Raw genomic sequence first — 9412 nt, forward strand, 5'->3', positions numbered from 1 at the left:
TTTTGGCAAAATCATGAAAAACGCTCCTCTGTTGGCAGCATTGGCCTGAAAATTTTAACCCGAAATACGTTTTTTTTTAGTCACTGGCTACAAGATACAAAACAAGACACCATGTATTCAGATTTAACATTTATTTTACAAAACAAAAAAAAAAAAAAAAAAAAAGGCAGGTAGTTCAGCCTTATCAACATGACAGCCTCGAGTAACTGGTCTATTATTTTCCATATATATATGTTTTTAAAAAAAGACATGGGACACAAGAAAGTAGAAATAAATAGATAACTATAAACATGTGACCGGCTTTATAATGAATAACCATCCCAAGACCCCCGCCCCCCCCCACCCCCAACCCAACCCAACCCCCCTTCCCCGCCAAAACAGAGATTGGGTAATACTATACTCCCCTCTATCATTCTGCTGAAAGGAGACGTTTTGTAAGTCCTTCCTACAAAAAAAACAAAAAAACAAAAAACGACCAGGTCATCTCCTCTATAGGCAGCCGACAGACCTACTTTTAAAATGTGCGCAAGAAGTCCCAACATTAGAAAAGTCCCCTGGGTAGGCGCAGCACGATTATCGCTTGCTGAATGACCAATACCTCGCTGTAGTGTAATCCTGAGTATCTGCATACGCGCCAGCCTCTTACGGTACTCCTCCGCGATAAAAAGTACGACAGTGAGGGGGTTAACCAAGTTCTCTCTACTAATTCTGAGATAAAGAAAGCCAGCGGTGATGCCCACCTCTCCTGCATTGGAGACTCATCAGGAAAAAAAAAAAAATTGATCCATGTATGCCGCGGCAGACCTCCGTAGTGGGAATTTATTAAGACGAGGGCAATTCATTCTGTCAGTATCCACCCCACTAGTGGTCAAAAACGGCATTGCAATTGATGCAAAAAACTGATCCAAAACAAATTGCAAATGTTGCCGAAGTAATCGCAAGCCCACGCCCAGTCTGGCAGTTATATAGGACCACAGTTCACTTTAAAATAAAAAAAAAAAAAGTTCACCCTGCCTAGGTGCTTATTTACCTCCCCTGACAGCAGCATCCTCCTGCATTGACTCTATCCCGGACAAGCCCCCCAACTGTGAGGTAACTTCTTATTGACTTGAATGGGCCATACCAGTACTATTGGAAGAAGACCCTATTTAAGTCAATGGGAAGCGTTAAACAAGATTTATGCACAGAGGCTGTAAATACGGTGGGAGGCCATAGCAAGAGGGTGCCCTATTTACCTCCTCTGACAGCAGCAGCCGATTGCATTGTCTATATCCCGGACGAGCCCCCAACTGTGCAGTAACTTCCTACGGAATTGAATGGGCCGTACCAGTACCACTGGAAGAAGACCCTAATCAGGTCAATAGGCAGCATTAAGATCTATGCACAAAGGCTGTAAATACAGTAGGAGGATATGGCAAGAGAGTGCTTTTTTTTACGTCTTCTGACAGCAGCAGCCGATTGCATGGTCTAGATCAGGGTTATGCAATTAGCGGACCTCCAGCTGTTGCGGAACTACAAGTCCCATGAGGCATAGCAAGACTCTGACAGCCACAAGCATGACACCCAGAGGCAGAAGCATGATGGGACTTGTAGTTTGCAACAGCTGGAGGTCCGCTAATTGCATATCCCTGGTCTAGATGAAGGACATGCCCCCAAACATGCAGTAAATTCCTATTGACCTGAATGGGTCGTAACAATACAGTTGGAAGACCCTATTTAGATCAATGGGCAGCGTCAAACAAGATTTATGCACAGAGGCTGGGAGGCCATAGCAAGAGGGTGTTTATCTCCTCTGACAGCACAAGCCAATTGCATTGTCTATATCCCGGACGAGCCCCCAACTGTGCAGTAACTTCCTACTGACCTGAATGGGACGTACCAGTACTATTGGAAGAAGACCCTATTCAGGTCAATGGGCAGCGTCAAAAAAGATTTCTGCAGAGGTGTGTGTGTGTGTGTGTGTGTGGTGGTGGGGGGGGGGGGGGGGTAGCTTACAATAGATTAGGAGGCCAAGGAGGTTTTATCCTTAAAGTGAACCTGTCCTAAAAAGGGTTGTGTGACCCCCTCTCATGTTTAACAACAAGGAAAGAAGAGTGTCATTCCTGACGCTGCGCTCCATGGCTGTGAGGACTGAGGACACCTTTCTTCAAACTGACTGATGGCTGTCTGGTGCCCAGCCTCTCTGGTTCTGACTGCCAGATGCTGCAGAGAAGGGAAGGTCACATACACACGCCCCTACTGATCAGATCAAATACACTGCACAATCAACTGCAAGGAGGCAGCACCTAGAAGACAAAGTCAATTGCAATCCTGCAGGGCTGGATTTACCAAAACATAAGAAAGAAAAGTGAAGCCGTAACTCAGACCAAGACATTTTTTTTTTATATTCCCTGTGCAGGTTACAGAAACAAGATAAGGAAGCAGCAATGAACCCTGACCCCGAGGCTACACCCCCCCCCCCACAAAATGGATTTTAACGGAACGGACCAGAACCCAAAACAAACTGCTGTGTTTGACAAAGCTTGGGCAAGCTGGCATGACACAAGTAGATTACATTTACATTTAATAAAATCACGAATTAATAAATTCACCATGATTGGCAAATACTCAAACTGCAAGATTCTTTAAATAACATTTTCTTTATATTTCTTTTTTTTTTTTAATAGTCAATAAATTGCTGGACAGCTGTAACCCCCGACCGCAGCTCCAGAGAGTTCTGCTGTTGCCAACATTTTGTAAGGAAGCACGATATACTAAAGTTGCACAGCGCTGTCTCCAAGAAGCTAATAACTTTATTGTTCCAACACTTCAGAGAACACTACAGCCATCTCCCTCCTTCTGACGCGTTTCACCCCCTACGGGAGCTTAAAAGCGGAGCTCCACCCAAAGGAGGACGCTCAGCTTGTTTGCACCCTCCTGCCCCTCCCCCTTTTTTTTGGAGGGGGGGGAGCAGGTTTTGACAAGTACCCGCTCCCACTGCTGGCGACCCTGAAGCCGATTGAATAAGAATCGGTTCGGGTGAGGACATCGCTGGATCACTGGACAGGTAAGTGTGCACGTATTAAAAGTCAGCAGCTACAGCATTTGTAGCTGCTGACTTTAAATTTTCTTTCTGAAGGAGCCTGGAGCTCCTCTTGAAAGGATATGTAAAGGTTCATTTTTTGAAAAACAAAAAAAAAACCAAACATGTCATACTTCCCTCCTCTGTGAAGTTGGTTTTGCAGAGAGTGGCCTCGATCCTCCTCTTCGGCGCTCCTGGCTCCTCCTTTTCTCGAGTGCCCCGTTGGAAAGCCGCTCTTCCTCGGGGCACTGGTGCGGGCGCGAGTCCTGCTGCTGCAACGTTTGACACAGACAGCATGACTCGGCCCCGCCCCCCCGTGTCATTGGATTTGATTGACAGCAGCAGGAGCCAATGGTTCTTGCTGGTATCAATCTATCCAATGAGGACACGAGACACTGGCTGGAGCTGGTGTGCTCGTTCCCATCGCTGGAAAGACGAGCCTTAGGTAAGTAAAACGGGGGGCTCTGGGGGGCTGCTGCACTACAGAAGTTTTTTCACCTTAATGCATAGAATGCATCATGCATATATATATATATATATCTCCACGCACTTAACTATTTCCAGGCCGCTCTAGTCAGGTCACGTGATCTGACTCCCCTGTGTCAGCCAGTGGTGGCTGCAGGGGAGAGGAGGGAGCACTGACAACAGGTGAGCCATAAGAGCCTACGGGTGATGTCACTGCTCTAGGCTTTACCGGTCATTGTCGAACATCATCTCCTTTCCTCTGCAGCCACCACTGGCTAACACAGGAGATCACGTGACCGGACTAGACTGGGCTGAGAATAGGTAAGCCTATCCTTTTTTTTTTTGTCAGCATAGGGACAATTTAAGTCTAGTTAGGTTTAAGGTGGAATTCTACTTTAATCAGAGCCATGATTTAGCCCCAGTAGGTGTCGAAACGCGTTAGTAAAAGAGCAGGGTGTAGTGCTGGAACAATAAAGTTTTTAGCTTCCTGGAAACAGCAGTGCGCAGCTTCAGTATATATTACGCTGACGCGAGGAAACAGATCCTGAAGGATGCAAGCGCCAGCGGCTGGAGTGCACGGAGCGTTATAAAGGCTTCAAGGTTCCATAAGGAAACCTATGATGGAAGGGAAATATGTAGGCTGCCAATGTCTCCAAAAATGCCCATTTCCTGGCTTTCACGCTGGTCCCTTGGCCTGAGTCCCACAACAAGCACAGGAGGTCTAACTAGCTGCATGCTTGTTCGGGGGTCAGTGACTCCAATAGCACTGAATTCAAAGAATCAACGCGACAGCCGGAAAACTACTAAAGTTCAGGATGAGGCCGGTAAGCTCCGTAGCTTTATGACAGGTTTCCTGTTTACGAATCTCCTACGGCAGGGGTGTCAAACTGGCGGCCCTCCAGCTGTTTTGAAACTACAAGTCCCATCACGCCTCTGCCTGTGGGACTCATGCTTGTAACTGTCATCCTTGCAATGCCTCATTAGACTTTAGTTCCGCAACAGGTGGAGGGCCGCCAACAGGTGGAGGGCCGCCAACAGGTGGAGGGCCGCCAGTTTGACACCTGTGTCCTACGGCATAGCTGTGGCCCTCCAGCTGTTGCAGAGCTACAAGTCCCATGAGGCTTAACAAGGCTGACAGTTGCAAGCATGACCCCCAAAGGCAGAAGCATGATGGGATTTGTAGTTCCGCAACAGCTGGAGGGCCACAGGTTGAGCACTCATGTCCTACAGAGTAAAAAAGATAATGACAAAACCTTTCCAGCCACCGTTTAATACTACGTCCTCCATGTTGCCTGCGCTGCGCTTTTATGTACCGCCACTTATTGCTGCGATCTCTGAAGCCAACAGTCCGGTAGTTGCTACCGGCAACGGTTCTTAGTCCCAGAAAAATACTCTGCACATGCCGTATAATTTATTCCCTTCTGTCTTTAACATGAAACAACGCGCACCGCCAGGGAGGAAACCACAGCACCCAATCAAATGTCGGATATTTAGCACTTCAGTGTTATCAGTGGCGATTGGTCACTGTGGCTTTTTTTTTTTTTAACGCTTCAAAAGTATACATTTATTTTTTTATTTTTATTTATTTTTTTTTTAATTAATTTTATTCTGATGCACAGATTGCACTACAGTGACCTCTGCTCTCAATTGCAGTGCAATCAGTGCATCAACAAAAATAAAAATCCATTTAATGAGGCCAACGTCATCGAAATCTGAAAAAAAATGCAGAGTGTAAAAAAAACAAAACAAAACAAAAAAAAACATTTACAGAAAATACATCTGATAAAACATCAAAAAGACCTGATTAAGTTAACCCCTTCACTGCAGGGTTGGGAGGGGGGGGGGGGGAGGGGCTGTCACCACTGCAGAACAGATCCACCATTTTTTTTTCTTCTTATTATACATCGGACAACACATTTGGTAAAAGCGTCACCAGCTGGATGTCAATTAGCTGCTTTTGAACTGCGCACAAATATCTGCATCGGACGCGCCTGTTTCCGAGTGATCTACATGAATCCATATTAGAAAAGAAAAAAATAAAAAAATTAATAAAAACTCCAATGTTTATCCCCCCCCCCCCGCCCGCAATAAAAACCACCCAGGACAGATCCTAGAACTCAGACGCAAGAGTTGGCGTTCACCAGTTTTAAAAAGACGATGACGCTGGCGCCTGTGAGGGGTCCCAGCTGCCGTCGCAGCGTTGTGTGCTCCTTAGCTTTGCAGGAAGGAACCGCAATTCCGACACTCCGAGAGGATGATGCCGTCACCAGGATGCCTTCCAAACCAAACGAGGTCAACGTCCAACACGACTCAACGTGACATTCAATTTCGACAGCAAGGTGTTGGGGGGAGGGGGGGAGAAAAGAAAAAAAAAAAAGTGTATTTTGGAGGTACGAAAGCAGACGCTTGTTTTATTACAGAGGGTCCAGGGGAGGAAGTAGATCTGAAATCACCCCCCCCAAATATGTTGTCCTCCCCTATGTGGAATGACACGATGATGAAAAAAAAAAAAAAAAAAAAATTGAGCTGGTTTTCCTGTGCTTGTTGGCCCAGCACCTTCTCGAAAACCCATCAGAAGGCTGCAGATTTTACCCCACAACCAAACTTTCTGGCACAGGTGACAACCAGTGCTGCTTGAGGGGGAAGGTATATAGTTCTTCACCGGCCTTCTCCTAAACTGAAGTCCAAGGTCACGATTTCACTTCCCTGTCACCTCCACCACGTCGTCGTCGTCTCTCCCGTCCTCTTCGCTCGATCCCGCTTCGGCTTCCCCCGGGGGAAGCGAGTGGGAGGTTGATCCGCCGTTGGGGGACTGGTAGCTGGACTGGGAGGAGAGGTAGCTTGGGAAGGCTGACGCGGCGCTGTTGCTCGACAGTCCCCGGTTGAGCACAGAAGAAGGGAACGGGGCGTACATCCGGGTTTGAGAGAGCAACGGTGGTGTATACGGGAGGGGGAAACTAGAGGGCAGCAAGTAAGGGGGCATGTTGGACGACGGGGCAGAAGAGGAGCCCGAACTGGGCGTCATGAGGGACTCTGGGGCAAGAGGAAGGCCTAGTTGTGGGTCTGAGAGTAAAGATGGCAGCTGAAAGGGGGAGGACCCGCTGCCGGCCCCCATGTACAAAGAGTTCGCAGCTCTCGCCAAGCCGTGGTTCATCGAAGAAGGTGGCAATCCAAAACCTCCCAAGCCGGGGTAACCATACTGTGAATAGGGGTGTCTCTTGGAGGAGGACCAAAGGCCTAGCTGGTCGGGTGGCTCTTTGCGTTTTCTGGGCAGCGTTCTGGGAGCTTGGTTCATACTCTGAGGTTGGATCATGGGGTTGGGAAGCTGGGGTGCGCTGTTGGAGCCTCGAGAACCCCCCGAATCTCTGTACTGGTGCAACTCGCCCAGAATCTGTGGACTGTCTGGGAGGTCGGTCGCTGCGGCTCATCCTTCTCTTGGGTGGGGGGGCTTGAAGCATGGCGACCATTGCTCATGTACGAACCTGGCTGAGGCTGGGAACCTAGGAGCAAACAGAACAGAACTGTTGTAAAAAAAAGTAGCAATTAACAAAATGATTCACCTAAAAAGGCTAAAATGGTAGATAGTTGAACCACTGGGAGACCAGCCTTTTCTGACATTTTTGTTTAACAATCAGGTTTTTTTGCTATAAAATTTCTTACAACCCATAAAAAAAATTTGCGGTTATTTATGCAGCAGTTTTCAAACGCAAGTGTTTTGGAAAACACTTTTTTGAATTTTAATGCACAAAAGCACAATATAATAACTAGACATGTGCAATTCGTTTAGTTCCGAATTCGTTTAACGAACTTTAACAAATTTGTTAATTCCGGAATTTCCAAATTTTTCAATTTCCAAAATTTCCAAAAATTCGGAAATTGGAAAATTTGAATTTGGAAATTCGACATTTTGGAAATTCGGAAATTTGAAAATTCGAAAATAAGAATGAAAATCTGAAAATTTGAAAGAATGAAATCTGAAAATTTGAAAGAATGAAAATCTGAAAATTTGAAAGAATGAAAATCTGAAAATTTGAAAGAATGAAAATCTGAAAATTTGAAAATCTGAAATAACTAACTAATAATAACTATTAAATCATAGGTATTGGAATTTCCTTTCAAATTCAATAAGCAGTGCCCAGGGACGAGGTCACCTAGAGCCCAGGGCGAACATGCCAAAAAGCGCCTCCCCCCCTCCAAAAAAAAAATAAAAAAAATTGAGCTCCAGTCTGCATGCTTAGCACCTAAGCATAAACTCCCCCTCCTCCCAGTACAAATCCATCCACCTGCTGAAATCCCCCTCCCAGAACAAATTTTTGCCCCCACCCCCAAGAAAAAAAAAAAAAATCACCCTTCCTAGCGCAAATCCTCTACCCCTCAAATTTCTTCTCCAAGTACACATCCTTCCCCACTCCCCGACTCCAAATCCCCCCATTCCCCCCTTCTAGCATAAACCCTCTTCCCCAATCCCAACACAAATCCCCCTAAATCACCACTCCTAACATCCCTCCAAATTTCCCCTCCTAACACAATTATAACCCCCTGCTGCCCCCCCCCCCCCCCCCAAATTCCCCCTCCCAACACAAATCCCTTCCCCCCCAATCTCCATGCAGCACCGCCCCCCCCCCCCCCCTCGCCCCACCTGTCCACCCCTTGTCTGGGCCCTGGTTACAGGTACTCTTAATGGAGAGATCCCAGATCCCTCCTCTGCCCTTTAAAAGCTTTTGATTACACCAAAAAACGGTGTGCTCAGATGCTTTTTCATCTTTAAAAATGGCAGCGTTTCCATCCGGGGGGAAAATCGGGAAGTGATGTGTGCTCATCGCTTCCAGTTTCCTGTATCATAGAGGAGATCAGAGCTGGTCTCTGTTTGCCTCTATGATCACAAGTGGAAGCAGCATTCTAAGAGAAGCAAACACAAAATGAACATGCTGCATGTAGCCGAATTTTAACCCAGGCCACAATGCCTGCGCCCCTCTATTGGATTCAATTATATGACACAAACTCCAGTGTCTTTCTAATGCCTCCTTCCTGGTCAGCCACAGCGATCAGTAAATCTAGAAGTAACGGCTTACCTAGAGGTGGAGGACGCCGAGATTCTGAACTCTTCTTAGTGCTAGACCGAATGGCAAATATCCTCCCATCACTGGTGCGAATGTACGTTCCTGTGCACAGAAATAAAAAAAAAAAAAGATGAGTACAGTAAATTAAGAATACAGGGAATCAGTGACAAGTGCTCTCCTTGCACTAGGCTGGTGGACACAGCGGGAGCCATCACAGCAGGTCTGGTGGATGCACATGTACGCCGGGAACACCGCCGATCGTTCTGAGGAGAGGCAGAACGGTGGTCTGCCTATGTAAACAAGGCAGATCGCTGTTTTTCCAGAGAGGAAATGGAGATCTTGTGTTTCTGCTAAGCAGGAACATGGATCTCTGTCCGTCCCCCCCCCCCCAGTCAAAGCACCTCCCCCACAGTCGGTAAGCACTCCTAGGGCAGTGATGGTGAACCTTGGCACCCCGGATGTTTTGGAACTACATTTCCCATGAGGCTCATGCACTCTGCAGTGTAGTTGAGCATCATGGGAAATGTAGTTCCAAAACATCTGGGGTGCCAAGGTTCACCATCACTGGCCTAGGAACACACTTAACCCTTTGATCGCCCCTGATGTTAACCCCCTTCCCCTGCCAGCGTCATTAGTACAGTGTCAGTGCATTTTTTTTTAATGCACTGATCACTGTAATAATGTCACAGGTCCCCAAAAAAAGTGTCAAAAGTTAGGTGTCCGATGTGTCCCGCCGCAATGTCGCAGTCCTGCTAAAAAATCGCCAATCGCCGCCTTTACTAGTTAAAAAAATTAATTAAAATATCCCATAGTTTGAAGACGCGAT

General features: G+C 46.7%; 1 protein-coding gene across 1 annotated transcript in view; it reads right to left on the minus strand.

Moving 5' to 3' along the window:
* Positions 1–1972: 1972 nt before the first annotated feature.
* The window catches only part of RAD54L2 (RAD54 like 2), a gene marked incomplete in the record, with an annotated part of 55620 nt that continues 48180 nt past the window's right edge, over positions 1973–9412 (minus strand). Inside the window, 3 exon segments of the mRNA XM_073591640.1 lie at positions 1973–6934; positions 6937–7026; positions 8599–8688. Of these exon segments, the coding sequence (XP_073447741.1) occupies positions 6225–6934; positions 6937–7026; positions 8599–8688 (890 nt within the window).

Source organism: Aquarana catesbeiana, linkage group LG07, assembly GCF_042186555.1.
Source record: "Aquarana catesbeiana isolate 2022-GZ linkage group LG07, ASM4218655v1, whole genome shotgun sequence".
NCBI lineage: Eukaryota > Metazoa > Chordata > Amphibia > Anura > Ranidae > Aquarana > Aquarana catesbeiana.